The 17,366-nt window shown below is 38.3% G+C and overlaps 1 protein-coding gene across 8 annotated transcripts in view; it reads left to right on the forward strand.

Moving 5' to 3' along the window:
• Positions 1 to 17,366, forward strand: part of DNM3 (dynamin 3) — a 183,380-nt gene that overhangs the window by 97,275 nt on the left and 68,739 nt on the right. For all 8 annotated transcript variants that reach the window (XM_014943475.1, XM_014943472.1, XM_014943470.1 and 5 more), the window contains one exon: positions 14,981 to 15,090. In XM_014943475.1, the coding sequence (XP_014798961.1) occupies positions 14,981 to 15,090 (110 nt within the window). The remainder of the gene's footprint in view (positions 1 to 14,980; positions 15,091 to 17,366) is intronic.

Consider the following 17,366-nt stretch of genomic DNA (forward strand, 5'->3'; position numbering starts at 1 on the left):
TCACGTCCTGTACCGTGGATCATTATAGTGATCGCTGTTGATGGTGATGCTGACATTCTTTGTTCCTTAGTTGCGTCCAGGAACGTTCAGAACATCTCTCTCCGTGTTTGGTGTCAATCCCACATGAATACATGTGCTTTTGATATGAAAGATGATGCTTTTCCAATTATTTTCTGTCTGACTTCCTAAACAAGAATATAAAGATGTCAGTTTTCCAGATTATGGGAATTATCCCTGTCAGATCAATTAAACAATAATTTTGATTCTGTATTGAAAATTTCTAGCTTCTCTGGTTGGTTTTGTGTCCTATTAGTAAACCAATCCATAAACATTATAGATATCTGTGCAGTAGTTTCTTCCTCAACACTTTCTTAACTTTACTCCCATCTCTACAGCCTCTTGGCCAGGTCACCATGTGTTACACTTATCAGTAGGTCTTTCTACATTCTCATTTTCATCTTTGAGATACTCTGCTTTATCCTCCTCACTAGATTCTTTTCCCTCACTTCCCTACCTCCCCTTTAGGATATGGATATATAGGGAACAAGTGTTGTGATTCTGTAATTAATAGCTTTTTTTTTTCCTTCTTAAGCAGTGCTGTTTCTGTCTGGATGTGTGTATGTGAGGGCAGTGAAGATTTTCTTAGACTGTGGAGTAAGTGGGGAACATACAGCCCAATTCAAATTAATTAGAAATGTGCTTTTATGAAACTCAGCACCTGACATCAGTCAATTTTTGTGCTAAGTGATCCTAATAATGAAAAGTGTTGTTTAAGATCAGAGGATTTAGAATCCAATGGTAATTAGACTATAATTATTTTAGATTAAGGGACATATTCCTGTTCTATAAACTTTGTCCTTTTCAGTGAGCATTAGAAAAATTCCATCATGTGCTGCTTCTCTCCAAGATGATCTTGGGTCCTAGTGTTCTGAAAGGGTCTGGGATTTTGTTTATGCCTGCTGAAAATATCAGAGGCCACTGCAATCCCATCTTCACTTAGCTTGAAGAAGGATGTAGTGTCTATTTTCGAAGACTGCAACATATGGTTTCAGTCCCTTTGCAAAAAAGTGCCTCGAAGTAGTGGTCTCTGTCCACACACAATCTGTGGCCAAAGTCGTCTTTGCATTTTAGTAGTTCCTATCTTTAAAAACACTTCTTGCACCAAATGTCCTTGGCAGGAGATGTGAGAGGTGCGTCGGGAAGTGAATGCAGGAAAAGCAAGGGGAGTTGGGGTTCTCCTGTAAAGGCTCTGTGAAGCTGCCCAATCAATTTGATTTTTAAAATCTTAGGTTTGTGTTCTTTGACTTGAATGTATTTTTCCCTGTCTGAATTGGGTTCTCTCCCTCCCCATTTCTAAAGTGCAATTTCAGGGTAGATTGAAATGTATTTGAGGCATTCTGTTTCCATTAGGGAATGTGAATTTCTTTTAACTGTAATTTTTCCAGGCTTATAACACTTGGGTTTGGTAGGATTATTATTTTTTTTTTTCTAGTAATGGCAGTAGTCTGTAATGTATTTTATTCAAATATACATGCATTTAGCCTTGTCTATGGCCACGTACTTTTTTTTCTGGGACTTACTAGTAATTATATAGTTTGGTAATGTGTTAGTATAAACCCGTCATTATTTCAGTCTATTTCAGTGTAATATATTATTAGACATTTAAAACAAATTTAAACTGCTAGACAATCTAGTTTTTATAACCTTGGGAATATTCTCAAAGGGGAATAGAATGTTATTTCAGCAAAATGAATGAATTGAGCAAATAATTAAAATATACATTCAGTTTGGGTAATGCAAATGTAAAAAATGGATTACAGAAAATCAAATTGCTTGATATGTTGTTTATGTAGCTCTTAGGCAGACTTGGAATATTTTTAATGAACGTTTTGTTTCAATATTGAGAGTTTTGGGTGGCAGAGGAAGGACTTAATGAAAGGTTTTCTTTGTTTTGTGTTGTATTTTTTTATTGTTATTCCACGGACAACTTTGCAATAAGCTGTTCTCCCTGCTTTGTATCTTTGAGTGTCTTGAAAACAAAATGAGTAGAAAAAAAAATTGTACGTAACAAGATTATATTAGGAATCATTGTGTGTGAAATTAGTTCGCTGACTAATAGTAAGATGCTTTCCACCAGTAAGGCTTGGTTGCATGAATTTAATTTTTGGAATCGGTCCTAGAATGAACTTATATGTGGAAAATTATAAACTTGGGGGGTTTAATACTTGATAGCTTGTTTCACTACTACAGATTCCTTGCTGAAATTCAAGTTAGTACCTATATTGGTAAATTAGTTATCTTTTTACATGGATTTTTGCTGTCACTGTGTCTCTTTCATGTTAAAACAATCTCAACATGTCAGTGCTAGAAAACAGTTGTAATTCATTTTTTTCCAGCAGCAGTTTCTCATTGGGTGCAGTATGTGTAAAAACTAACGACATTAAGGAGTAATGGAGTATATCTTTCAAAGCAGAAGTAACGAGTAATAGGAGTGTTTTGACATAGTGTTTAAAGAAAAAAAAAAAAATCATGGAATTTGGTTTCCTGCCCAGAACTTTGACTGACTGTCTGGGAATTCAGTGCCGTATGTCAATGTTATGTAGAATTAGTGTACGTACTTTGGAGTGATTCTTTACAAATAGAATAGTGTCCCACAAGTTTAAGGCAAATGTACTGAGAGTCTACAGTATTTTGAGTCAGCATTGATGAAGCCCTGTATTCTTTAGGAAGTGCTACATTTCCTAATAAATATTTCACTTTCTTCCAGAGAAGCAGAGGGCTGTTATCTTTCTCCTCTGTAATACAACTGTATACTAGAACAAAAACAAGCCATGTTTTTGTGGGCATGTTTCAACTTTCAGATTTCAATATGCCTATTTTGTTGTCTTTTCTGTGTTTGCAATAATGTCATTACCTCTTGCATTGTCATCATTTGTTTATAGTTCTGAAACTCCTGGAGACTTTCTAAGACATCGTGTGTTTCATAGGTTATTTGAAACAGCTGGAGTTAAGCATGTAGAGATAGTTCTGCTGCAGCAAAAATTGACATCTTGTTTATTGACTCTTTAAGATCTCATTTTCATAATATCACTTCACCAACAATAGCTATCCATGCTGCTTTTTGCAGATTTTTAGAGCATGATGAAGATGGTTCTTCATCATATTGATGATGTAGCTATATTGATTATTGGTTAAAGTTGGTTTTTTTCTTAGGAAGGAGCTCCTTCCCTAATTATGTTCTTGGGGAGTCCAACTGACAGTATCTTAATGGAGATGATTAAGGGAATGCAGGTGTTTGTCATATTAACTCAACTTCTGGTCTACTCAATGGTATATTCAATTTGTATTTTCCTCTCTAAGCAAACAGTGTGGAATAAAAGAGGGTGTTAGGTATGAATCTGAATAACACTTGGTTGCAGAAATCCAGGCAAAGTAGAATTGGAATTCTTTAAAGATGATGTTATTTTATACAGAGGAATGACATATTTTAAAAAGTCATAGCAAGAAAAGGCAAGGTTTGATGTTAGTTTGGATTGGAAGAGATACAGAGAAAAGTAGAAAAACAATTAAAAATATTTTTAAATTATTAGTGAGGATGTTATTTTGCAACAGCAAAAGAATGTAACTGCAAGATTCTTAATCTGACAGTTACTGAAGACCTCATCCACCATGCAAGAAGCCAAGGAAATGCTGCCGCCTCCCAGGTGCTGATGCTCTTGAGGGATACTCTCATTGCCCAGTTTCTGTGCTCATTGCTTACAGCAACGATGATGGATTCTCTGGTTGACTGAGCCTTTATGGCTGCTTTGGTGGAAATTAATCTGGCAGCCAGAAGCATCGCAGATGTTGTCTCCTGACTTCAGCACCCCACTTCCCTCCGGTGCCTCTCGCGCTGCACAGTGGCAGTCCTGCTTTGTTCATAGGCCTTGGTTGCGGCAGTGCACGATCTGTCTCTTAGCAGAAGTTTCTAGCTGTCGCCTCCAATGTAGAGAAACTAATGCCACATGGCTGAAAGTTTGGTCTAAGTTTATGCTTGCAGAGTGTTTCACTTGCCTGTTTCCTAGCTGGGTGCTCTGTTCTACTCAGATATAAAAAATAGGTTTGGATAATCTGATACCGGACACAAGTCTTGCCTGCTCTGGGTCTGCAGGAGAACTGCATTTGGTGCCAAGTACTTCACAGTCTCTAAGACTCTGGCGTATGGATATTATCCTGTTGCTCTGATTCAGCAAGGACACAAAGGTGAGCATGTATGGAACTGACAAAGGTGATCTGTCAAGAAATTAATCAATTTCTGCCATTGCACAAGAGGGCAGTGATGACACTTGATCAGTAGTGGTTATTTCTGTTTGAGGAAGTCTTTTCCCTTCCAGAGGTGCTGCTCTAAGCTTCCCCAAACTGTGGTGCTTCCTGATGACCTCTGAGTGAGTTCACCATCTGCCATGGCATTTAAGGGAGCATGTGGCCAAGGCAGCAGACTTTGTCCCTATGTTTCAGTTGTGTGTTGTTAAGGTACATTGTAAGCTTGATGTACTTTTCCCTTAGGGTGATACTGGAACAGGACCTCTGTTTTTTTTTATACTGCTGCGAGTGAACAGCTGAGCCGCACAATCAAAATAACTAGCTGTGCGTTGAGTATCCTTCATGGTAGACGTATGTGAAAAGCTGACATGCTGTTATCAGGGAAGAGCTTGTTCTGGGTGTATGGCACTTAAACATTTTCATTTAATGCACAGCATCTACAGATTGAAAACCAACATGTTTGCCAGATCTCCTACACACACGTGTGTATCCTAGTGGTAGGAGTCAGTAGTAGACTGACACTGCTTAGCACCTTGCTGTCACATTTTTAATGACAGTAGCTTTAAAGAATGCTTTGATATCGCATCTTTTGCTGCTGTCCTCTAGCTCTTAAAATTGCTTCTAAGAATTAGTAGTTTGATGATGTCTTGGATGTTCTACTAACCTTTTTCTTCAAGTTCCCCTGCCTATCCTTGGCAGGTTCCTTTTTCTGAGGTCAGTTAATAAAGTCTACAATTTCCACTCATGTTCAAGTACCTTCTGGGGCAGATGATGTACATTGAGAAGCGATATCTGTCTTCAGAAGGATACAGCCCAAAACAACTTAAGGCTAGTTTGAGGAACAACTTTGGCTACGAGCTTTCAGGATTGTTTCAGTCTGGGACAGTTGCTTGGAAACACTCTTCCTGATTTATGTTTCTAAGCAGGATTCAACCTAATAGCTATTAATTTCCAAGGGCAAAGGGTGTTTTCCTGCACATCATTGTAATTATTTTAGGATATCTTTTATCAAAATCTGAGACACATTTCAAAACCCACTCCCTTGAAGACTTGATGGCATATGTCACTTAGCATTTGAAGGTAATGTTCTTGATACAAAGTAGAAATAGTACTTGATTACTATGGTGTATTCAATTTCCTTTGTTTATTTAATACAGATACATCCCCAGGGCTACTTGTTTTACAAAAAAACCAGAAATGTTGTTATGATAAAGTAAGCAGGTGGTTTTCTCACTCTTTTATTATAACAGTTTTTCTTTGATGAAATTAAGAAGCCAGAGTATATTTATATATATTATGTAGGCCAAGGATGGAGATATCTGCAGACAGTTGTCTCAGAAGTTAATGTTTTCCATGATCCAAGTATCTTGGCTTGCCTAAAAAAAATTTAAAAAAAGAAAGGGAAAAAAAAGCTGAAACGTACCTTTGAAAAAATGCTGCTATTAAAAAAAAAAAAAAAAAAAAAAAAGGGGTGTTGGGGGAGAAGCCTTGACACCAGAAGCTCTGTCACAGCAGAGTTTCTCTCGGATGTCTGGAAAAAGTCTTATACTTCTGGGATCCTTTCCAAAATATTTTTGGTGACCATTGCCACAGGCGTGAACTTCTTAATGCATTTTGCAGTAATCTCCACCACAGTGAAATTGATTACTGTCTGAAAGCTTTTAATGATAACAAGCAAGTAGGGCAGCATAAATGCCATGAACTAATTTTTGTGTGTATGTGTATTTTGTTGCATCTTCAGGAGTCTTGCAGAGACAGATGTGTCGCCTCAGGAAAATTCTGCTTAATGGTTTTTACATAATTATGTAATTCCATATTTATAATTTTGATTTTAGTAAGAAGGATTTTTTTTCTCCCCACACACGCATGCGCACAGACAAGGGATCTAGTGTTTCTCCAGGTACTTCAGTTGGTACCCAAAGAAAAGTATCTTGTGGCTTCCTAATTTTAAACTTCCCTAGGATTCATTTTATAAAAACTGAAACGCATTCAAAAGCTAGAAGAGTTCTAAGAAATGCCTTTCCAGCAGAAAAAAAGGGTGGTGTATCTTCGTCATATAGCTACCAAGGAATTGCAGGAGGCTTATAAATGTGAGGCTTGCTTTTTTTATACAATTTAAGGGAGTCCGGGAAGCTGAAAATACAGTTAAACTTACTGGTTTTTTTCAGACTTAATTTAGTATTCCTAATGCAAGTGGTCATTAGAACCAGAAAGGTTTGTCTACCCAGACCATCACCTTCTCAAAGCTGAAATCTGAGCTTTCTATTCAAAGAAAATAGGTTTCAGAAATTATCTTTTTCCTTTAAAGAAAAAAATCCACCACCAAAAAGTGTGTGTGTGTGTATATATATATAAAAAAGTATTTTTATACGCACACACATATATATATGTAATAAGCCAAATTGTAAACTGTGTGAGTGGAAAGTTGTACCCAAGTGAAAAGCCAAATCTCCCAGGAACTGGTATGTCATTGTCACTCTGTGTCCTCTGCCAGTGCAGACACGCTGCAACAAAGCCCTTCATCCTGCACTATCGCTCCTACAAACCAATGTGATTGTTGGATGATCCGCAGTAGGTGAAGAGTGAAAAATAAAAACTTGAGTACCATTAGAGAAAAACAAGCTGTCATAAGCAGACTTCATTACAAAGGATAAAAAGGTCAAAGGATACTTTTTTTCCTCCTCTACCTTCAGAGCAGCCACTAGACACATCCAGCAGAATTTTTCCAGACTGTCAACTGGTTCATCAGTCAGGGCTTTCTCTCAATTTTAAATGCCAACACCACTTCAGTTCAGAGGAATTGCTGGCTTCTTTCCCAGACAAGATTTCCCAAATTCAGAATGACCTTTCAAGATCCTAACTAATAGGAGCTAAACAGAGATTTCCTCTTCATCAGGCCCTTTCTCAGATTGATCCTTTTACTGACAGCACATCCCCACAGCACAGAACAGTGAAAGACCAGCCCTTCCACCTGTGAAAATAAACACCTCTTTTGAAGAGGGCAATCTTAAATCATCTTGAATTTGTTCTGTATTCCAGGAACTATTAGACTTCTGTTTGATGCACTGATCATATAAAGTCACAGGGAGTACCAGTGAAATAACTGGAAATTCATTTTATTTTATTTTAATTTTAAATCCAGCCATTCACAGTCTGCAGTAATACAATGAGATGCTCGCTCAGCCACTGCTGGTTATTGAGGGAAATGAGAGATGGACAATGGGAAAGTTGTTAAGCTGAGTACCATGATGTGGGGACTGCTGTGCAGGCAGCAACCGCATGGAGTTAGCTTGGTGTGGCAGGTTTGTTAGCTCCCACTTCAGGACAGTTTGGTTGCTCAGCACAGCATTCCTCAAGGATTCTGGTGGTTCATTGTTGTGTGCTGTGCCCATCTTCTCTTCCAGGCATGGTGAAGGAGCAATTCAGGGCTGCCCAATTCTGAGCAGGTGGGCTGCAAGGTTTTACTCTGGTGCGTGCTGCATGAATGCAAGCTGCAGCTTCTGCTCCCTGTAAAACCTCAATTAAAGTTGGATAGTTGTGCTTTAAAATAGTAGGGAGATCTTATATTGGCATCCTGTGAAATCTTGAAATGTAGCAGGAGGATAATAAACTCCTTTCAAGAAAGACACCAGTGACCAGTTCTTGAAAGGACTAAGTATTTAAAATGGCGGAGTTGTGAAACCTTGTTGCTCTATTCCTGAAGAAGTTTGTGCAGAAGGAAAGTACAGAAACAAATATAATATCTGTTCTTATGAGAGAAAAACACCGTGGGAAATAAATAACACAGTGTAAAATGAATGGCAAGGCCAAGGACTGATTTAACATTATCATCAGGTTTAATCCTATAGCTGAATTCAGAAGGAACACCAGAGATGTAACACACTTCTTGATTATTTTTAATAATATATTGTGAGAAAAGGTACCAAAAGACTGGGAAAAACAAGCAGATGTGTATAGAAAAGTTTAGGAAAGATTGCCTTAAAATTGGAAGTACTGGGAGCGCTTGTAATTGCCTAGATAAGATGTTAAACATGCAAAATTAAAAAACTTACTAGCTCAAACCTGAAATAGCTTGATTCTATCATCAGCTCTTCCTTTTTCAGCTGCAGTTTCAGGTTTGGCATTTTGAGGTTTGAATTGTATAAGGAACTCGCTATCCTCCACCACGGCAGAGGGTAAAATCTTGTAATGCTGAGGAAATATAAGATTTGGTGTTTATGCTCTGTGCCATGTGCTCCTTTCTTCTAATAGTCTGACTTACCACCCTAAGCTGTTGTCATGTTTTTGTATTGAGATTTTCAATTTGGAGCTTACATTTTTTTCTCTAGTATTTCCCTAGAATTGTTTCTGTTATACATTGCATAATATATATATATATATATATATACACATATTATATATATATACACACCTATATGTGACAGTTCTCTGTCATACTGGATTATTCTTGTCAATATAGATACAGGTAATAAAACTGCTCTCTAGGTAATGTACATCCACTGGGGTGTAGCACAGCTACAGACTTCTGGCACATGCCGAGAGCAGAGCAGAAAGGGAAATGATAGTGCATCATGGAGGTGTAACCCACCTGCCTGTGGAGGAGACTCAGTGAGTGAGATAACCAAACCATTTTTTGTTTTCTGCCTAAAGATTTTGCCTGAAAACTTTCACTTGAGCACACAGGGAGTCATTTGTACATATGAGAGCGCTTCTTGATGTCCATGCGGCTGACTCTATTGAGGAATCAAGATCTATGGTGGTTTGAATCTGGTTTCAGTAGTCAAAGAAAAGAAACTCTTGGAAAAGTGCTTGGCTTCAAGGCTTTATTATCAACAGCTAAAACCATGTAGGATTTGATGGTAGAAGATTGTGGAGAGAGGTGCATAGGTTGAAGAAATATGGTCTTCTCATCTGCAACTTATTAAGTATTCTATTGCTATGCTTTTCATAAAAATGTTTGAATGTTTATGTATGCATTGTTTTTCTGTTAAAGCAGCTCCTTCTTCATTTTATAGGCAGTTTAGTATTATGTTTTCTACAGCTGTACCCAGGAGCATGTTCAAGCCTGAATCTGACATTGCTAAGTTGTCTGTAATAAAATAACTTGCCTTGTTTTTCTTCAAAAGTTTGCAGTAATATGAAAGTATCTCATGCTTCATTTTTCAGAGGATGCATTAAAGCCAAGTGTGGTAAAGCAGAGACCATTGTGAAGATGCTGTGTGGCTTTCTAAACTGAGAGAAAAATAAACTGAAATAGAAACACAGTAAAATTCTCTTGGGTATATTTAAAGTTAGAGTATGGTTAACTCTTGGATGTTTATTTAGGTACTGTGAAAGTTGCTATGAGGCATCTTAATAATTTGCATTTCCATCAGATGACATAGAGAAGGCTATTTTGCACTGGCAGTGACAGCAGCTTCGAGGTGTAAACAAGCCTGAGCCTTTACTTTTCAGGAGTAAACAGGCATAATTTCAGCCCACCATCAGCTTTTTCTTATACTTCCTATTTTTATTTCTTCTCTCTTTAATATAGATCACTCTGGCTTATCTGGTTCACAAGCCACTGCTTCTTGAGTCTGTTCCTGTCTGTAAAATGGGGATAGGGATCCAGCCATCTAAACAAATATAGTACTGTAGAGCATCTTCATTTTGGTATTATTTTCTGCCTCTGCTGCTTAACTGCTTTGCCAGGTAGCTGCTTGGCTTTGGTGTTCCACCTACACGCTTTAGCACCTTGATTGCAGGTTACCCACATCACATGCTGCCATCACTAGCTGCTCATAAAAAACCAAAGGTCTAACCCTATGCTTGTGAGTCAGGTAAGTATTAGGTCTGAGTTACATGGAAACAAATAGAGTAGTACAGTGCTGGTCTGGAAATCTGGTTCAGAGGCAGAAATGTCAACCTTATTATCTGCTGTTCTCAAGCTTTAATTCAAAGCTGTCCTTCCTCAGATTATGATTTTGAACTAGTTCACTGTTTTGCCTCATTAATGCCTAATGCTTGTTAATGCTTGACACTAATGGGAGAGGTGTTTCATGGATACCTATATTTGCTATCAGTAGGCAATAATTACTTTTGAGAGTTGTACTTTCAGTACAAATGATGCACAGAATGAATCCTGCTGTAAACCAGCCTTTGTTCCAAGTTTTCCAGTGTGGCCTGCACTTCCAGTTGGAGCTTGATTCCTTTGGGCTTGTGGTCCCGATAGTTGACGTAGACAGGGTGTCATGAAGTCCCAGTTGACAACTGGTGTTCTCAAAAGCATTACAAAGTGGTGAGCAAAATGGCTTAATTCCCTGTTACGTAACTGAAAGTGTGATTAGGCCAATGCTTAGGCCTTTCAGTATTTGAGCTTCACATATTTAAATTATCCTGCATGAATTTTGATTCTGTTCCTCAGGATACGAGATGAGGAGTGGGGTTTGTCCCACCTGCTGCTGTTGCGCAGTAGCCATCTTGAAGTGACAAATAAAAATGAGAATCATCTTTGATAACTGGAAGAAGTTGAAGTAATTTAAGAATCTCTTTTCTTTGAAGCAAAGGAATTCTTATAATCCAGTTAGCTGACATTGTGCCCAAGGTTTCTTCTGCTGCTGTTCTGACAGAACCTACGAACTTCCAAAAGCAGAGAATGATTTCTGCCCCTGGCTGAAAATGAAGTTCATTAGCTTGGAAGTGCTGGCTGAGACCTTGCTGGGGGAGGGGAGATGCTGTTGTATTTTTTGCATCCCTTGTGCCATTTTGGACTTTAGCAGTATTTATTTTTAGTACATTTAAACACTGGAGAAGGAAGGGGCAGTTGTAATATGGCATATTTACATCATGCTGTCAGTTCCTGGCAGCTTACTCGCCTGTCAGAGAACAGAACTAGTCCATTAAGGATGTGAGTGCTACTTATGCCCAGGAGTGGTGAAACATCGTCTCCAGGGTGGGAAGGTTCCCCAGGCTAGCAGGTTGGTTTGTTTTTCTAAGGTGCACTATGGGTATATATATTTTTTTTTTCATGTAACAGAGACAGGAATGGGCCATGCTACCTCCCACTTTTTCCTTCTTCTCCTATACTCCGTATAGGAAAACGAGAGGCAAAGTCTGTACATGAGATCAGCATGTGCTGGTTTTTCCCCCTCATGTCACGCTTCAGTTCTCTGCCCCATTATAAAAATAAAAATCTATAAATAAAAAAGAACAAATGCTGAGGGGGACAAACTGGACCCACAGTTATGTGCATGTCGTCACTCGTAGAAGTGTGCCTAGCCCCATTCCTCCCAGGCTTCATACATTCCCTGTTTCTTAGGCTGTCAGCCTCTCAGGGTGGGAAACACGCACAGATAGCCCTGGCTACAGCTTTTTTTCGCTCAGCCATATGTCAAGGTCTGTTCGGATCTCTCAAATTTACAGGACAACATATTTTGTGGTTTAAACTATTTCATACAGAGGCTCAATCCCCTTTTGCCCAGACTAGTCTATCACGTTAATTCACTTATTTGCCATTCAAGCGATTAAGATTTCATAACTCACAACCTTAGTCTTGTGTGTGAGGTACCTAGCCGAGGGTGAGAGCACTCATCCTTCTGCATCCTTCACGGCGTGTGGTCCCCTGTGTCACACTGGGCAGCACAAAAGCCTCAGCAGTCCGGCTGCTGTTGGATCCTCTTCAAAAGCTTTTTCAGTAAGGTGATGATACCTTCCAGCTTGGAGGTTTGGTCTTTACCATTTTCGGAATTAGCAGATTCTGATGATGGCTGGTGGAGATGGCAATCTGCAGGTGGTAACCCATGGATAGTGGCCCTTCAGCTGACCGCCTGGCCTGCCCAGGTGCTGCTGTCCTTTGACCGAATGGCGTGGGTCCCACCACACAGTGTGCCTTAGCATCTCCTGGGTCAGCCAAAGTCTAAGCAGGAGTTGTGTGAACAGTAACACTATAACATAACATTAATTGATCTAAGGCTGAAATGATGTTGGATTCATCTACTGGTGAATTAGCTCATGCTCCGTTTATATTTTTCTCCCCCCTCTTTGTTTGGGGAAAAAAGAAAAAAAAAAAGTTTCTCTGGGTTTTGCTGCCACGCTTTGATGTTGCAGTAATACCTTTCTCCTGGAAGTAAGCAATATTTAGGTCTGATCTCCCATCTGTGACATGCCGTCTGTGTTCTCTTCAAGCATAGGCACCCTATGATTTCCCTTTCTTGGAAACTGCTCTGTCTCAGCATGTGGGTAGGAGGCCATGTAAATAAATACCAACCACTTCTTAGCCTTCAGTAGGCATTTCCTTTTTCCTTGTGGCTGCAGAAGAAACACTTTCTCACAGTTTGGCATCAAACATTTATAAAACTTTACTGCTTGTGGAATTTTTGTTTGGACAATCAGATTCTTGGTATAGTTTTTTCATCAGTTCCCATTTTTACTCATCTGTGGTTGCTTGGTTTGTCAGCAGATAGTGACTGTCAGAACAAACACTTCATCAGAAACTTCTTAAATTCCTGGTAATTGTATAGTAAATCCTTTAATAGTGAAAGATAAGTTTTAAAGAATAAAAATTAAGATAATCTAGGTTTTTTTCTCAGTAACTTAGAAATAAGTAACATAGATATTTCTCCCCAAAAGACTACTTTTTTGTATAGCCTGTCCTAAATGTTTGAAATAGAATTACATTACCATGCAGTCCAACTTTCAACTGAAAAAAACTGATTTGCTTTTAATACAAAGTTCAATCTGTGTTCTGAATTTATATGCTAGGATTTTTTTCGATTGTGATTCACTCTGTCATAGCAGCAAAGCTAACACATTTTTACCTTTTAAATGCTACCAGAACTATGTAGGACATAAGTTTATGATATCAAAACAGATCATATCAATACAAATCAGTATTAGAGGACAGTGAACTTCTAATTTTTATACATAAATATCTGATCTATACATTCTTTATTTAATTTTTTTTACTATTATTTATTTACTTTTTTTTTACTGGTAAATTATGAACTTACTTTTATGTATACCAGTGGTAATACTTACTGAAAGGATGACAGCAAATTCTCCCTTCAGGGAGAACCCCAAAGGTTCAGAGACTGTATATTACCTGGAAGCAGAATATAGATATAAACTGTGATAAATAACTATAGACTAGCACAGAATGAGGCTCCTTCATTAGAATTGTTCTTAGACAAGAGAGTGAAGAATATACATATGTATGATCTTTTGTGGGTAATAATTTCTAGGATGGCTAAGCTAGAGGCAGTTTGAAAATCCACCAGATACTTTTTATTTAATGCTTCCACCCTGGATTTGATAACTTTTGTATTCAGCAAAACAAGACAGGAGAAACCATGCTTTTCCAGAAGGGCCTTTGAAATATGCTTTTTCCTCTACTGAGACCTGTTATGAAGCTGTCTAGGAAAGTGAGCCATTGTTGGACACATCACTGTAATTTTTATAGTTTCACTTGTAGGTATATTCTCATCCAGTTTAGTTTTGCAATCGGCTGAGGCTTAGCCAAATTGAATTGCGTCTGCCCTCACAGTACACACATCTCAGTCTATCTAGGGCTTCTTCCAGTTCTGTGCAATGGAACTTACTTTCGTGTATTTCTTCTGGGAAATGTGTATTGCACAAATTCCAGGGCATAAATCCTCTCCCCACCCCATTGCTGCCGTGATAATGGCATCTGCCTTAACAGTACCTGAATGGCCTTTGAAAGCTGTTAAACTCTGTACTGTGTTAGTGCCCTTGTCAGCAATTTTAATATGTGATTGTGCAAAACAAAAATAAGAGTACAAGGATGCAAATGTTGCCCCTCTTGTCTTTGGATCGCTTCTACTTGGTATCAGGTGTATTTGCAGAACAAAATGGAAAGTTTTACCCTGGTTTATCCATCAGTATGAGGATGTCAGGGAAGTTTAACACAATGGGAACAACCGACAGTCTTGGGGTATTTTTGTTCTAACATCATAAAGTAGCTTGAGAGTGTTACTAGTCTGTAATTTGGAGTAACAGAAAGCACAAAACCTAGAACAGATGAAATTATAGTGATTGTGCTGTAAATGAGAATGTGCTGTAAATAAGAGTTGTGATGAAAATGCAAAAGGAGTTTGCTACAGCAAGAGTGAATAGATCATTCCTGCTGTTTGGAGAACAAACTGCTTAGATTACAGTCTGGTTTTGTTTGTGTATGGTATATATAAAACCTTGATGATGGTATGATTTTGATTGATTTGTATGATTCTTGTATTTTCCACTGGAGGAATGAAAATATATCCCTGGCATCATCAAATGCCACCCCTAAATAATTAGTAATAGTAATTCTAGATAGAGATTAACTTTGTCACAGGTTACTCCAGTTGCTACACAGACATGGTAGAAGATTTCTGTATTGATTAGATACTTTTGGTTTAGTTAGTTCTGACCTTTTTTTTAGAACTCAGAGGAATGAAAAGTAGCAAATGTATATACTTATATGTTTGAGATGGAATTTTTGTATGGAAATGTTTTAAAAGGGTCAGAATTGAGGTTTCATTTCTGTTTGCAGGTATGTCTATGAAAGATAAGCAGACATTTCAATTTTGGAAATTCTCTTATGATAATAAATATACTGAAGGCATTACCAACTAAACAGAGCTTGCTGAGATCAGGCTTCTTTGAGAATTCTCAGATAATGTTGTTTTAATCTGTTTTTTCCTAGGAAAAAGAGAAGAAGTATATGCTTCCTTTGGACAACTTGAAAGTGCGAGATGTTGAAAAGGGCTTCATGTCTAGCAAACATATCTTTGCATTGTTTAACACGGAGCAGAGGTAAGAAAATGTGCTCTTCTGCAGATGCTTCTGTTAAACTGTACCTAGCTGAGCATTTTCATAACTGGGAGTGCAGTTCTGGTATTTCCACTATGTTTAGTGAACAAAGATCTTGATGCCTTTGATTTATCTGCTTCTTTGCTGTTGCGTAACCATGGGATGAAAGGTTAGTGTCCTCCTAGCCACTCATGGGGTGAAACAGCTCCATGATTAGTCATCTAGTTCTTCAGTATGGCTGAATAATCATCTGCTGATCCTATTTTTGTTTTGTTTGGCAGTCACCTAGGCTTACCAAAACATTCATGACTTCTGTACCTTGTGACCAGATTCACTGATGTAAATCACAAAAGCGTCATAGTTTTTCACTTTCTCCAGTGGAAAATCTTGCCTGTCTGTGATCTTGGGAGTCATTCTATTGTTTTGGGGGGTTTAAATACTGCTGAATGGAGAACAAATGAGATTCCTCTGCCTCCCTAATTAATTAGAATTGTGTTTGTAGTGTTTGCCTCATATTTTTCCTTTCAGACTCCATCCTCTGATTTAAGTCATGTGAGTACTTTATGGAAGCCTACTCCTGATGGATAGCCTATTCAGATTATTGTGCACAAATAAGTCAAGGAAACATGACAACACTTAAAGACATACAAGTGAACTGTAAATTTATTTTTTTTTTTTTTTTTACTGGAGAGTTGCATTTGCAGCAGTCTCAGTGGAACTGCCTTTCAGCAGATAAGGCGCAATTTCTCTTAGTTCTGTTTCAGGAAAATAAGTAAAATTAGTTGTAGTGGTAGCATAGATAGATGCCCTTGTTTTCCCCTTCTCTTCCACTAAGTCCCTTCACACCCGTTCCCCCCTTGCATCGCCAAAGTTTGGCAATACATTCAGATGTTGTTCAAGATGATGAGGGCTGGATGTGGCTCCCTGCAGACCCAGCTGTTGTTACTCCTGAACTGGCCAGAAATAATCCTTTCAGAAGCAAGGAATGCCCCTCCCTCCTGCAAAGCAAAAGCAAAGCACAGGATTTCTGGGCTGTCAAGTTTCTGCTGGCCCCAGAAACATGAGGACGCAATGTGAGTCTCGCTCTGAACTACCCCATGAAGGCTTTGCCTACGTTTGCTGATATCTCAGCGAGGCTACATGTGGACATTGTCTGCCAGGAGATGCCCTTTGAAAGTATGTCGCATACATACTTGCTGGGAATAAGATTTCAAACACTTGACCACTTGCATTTCTGGAGCACAGAAAAAAGCTTTGAAAAACTTCTCATGTTTTAAAAAACATGAATGATCTTCAGATGCTGGAAATTAATGTGTGAATCGTGCCGACGTTGCACGTACATAGTCAAGAAAGATAGCTTTGTGCCAGTGGCTTGATATCAGCTGTACATATTAAGTTCCTTCCATGAAAAATCTGTTAATTTTAGCTCATTGTTTCTCTTTTGATTTGAGTATTTTCATCATCTTAAATAATCACTGAACTGCTGTGAAAATCCAAGAAAAGCATGCATTTCCATTGGCAAGTTTGGTATATATTTGGGTGTTATATAGCTGCACATTCACATTTTCACTGAATCACACACACTGGACAGGAAGGATTTCAAAATCAGATGTCTAAAATGTTTGCCATGTCTATAATAACCCTGCCCATTCGGGCTGTGAGTTGGCCCTCCAGCATCTGCAAGCTGCTCTAAAAACATCCTTATATCTGTATGGGCATGTTAAGACATGACAGCACACTGATAAGATGACAAAATAACTTTGCCTTGGGTGAGACTGTTTATGAAGACAGTCTCCCAGCTTAAAAGGAGACATAACTTGTTCTTGAAGAAATATTTATTGAATTCTAATTACAATGCCAATTCTTCTAACTGTAAAACAGCTGATTTTTAATATTTTTAGAAATCTGCCTGCTGGCACAAATTGGTCAAAACAAGTTTAGTATCACTTTCCACTATCATAGGTAAATTCATAGATTGTGTCAGCAGAAGCAGGGATATTGGGGCTTAAATAAAGTGATCTGGCCCTCAACGTGGGACCACATTCCCCATCCCAGATCCTTAGGGACACTGAAACAGGGAATCGGTAAAGATCTGTTGAAATTAGGAGTCTTGTTTTTTTTTTTTTTTACTTTATGCTAATGTGTTGATTTATGATTTCTAAATATGTGTGTGAATACGGCTTGCTTTTCAAAATTCATGTGAAAATTAACTTAATTTCTGGCTGGGCTTTATTGCTTGCTGGTTGGTTTTCTGGTTTTTTTGGGGGGGAGGGGGGAAA

Source organism: Calidris pugnax, unplaced genomic scaffold, assembly GCF_001431845.1.
Source record: "Calidris pugnax isolate Ruff unplaced genomic scaffold, ASM143184v1 scaffold63, whole genome shotgun sequence".
Lineage (NCBI taxonomy): Eukaryota > Metazoa > Chordata > Aves > Charadriiformes > Scolopacidae > Calidris > Calidris pugnax.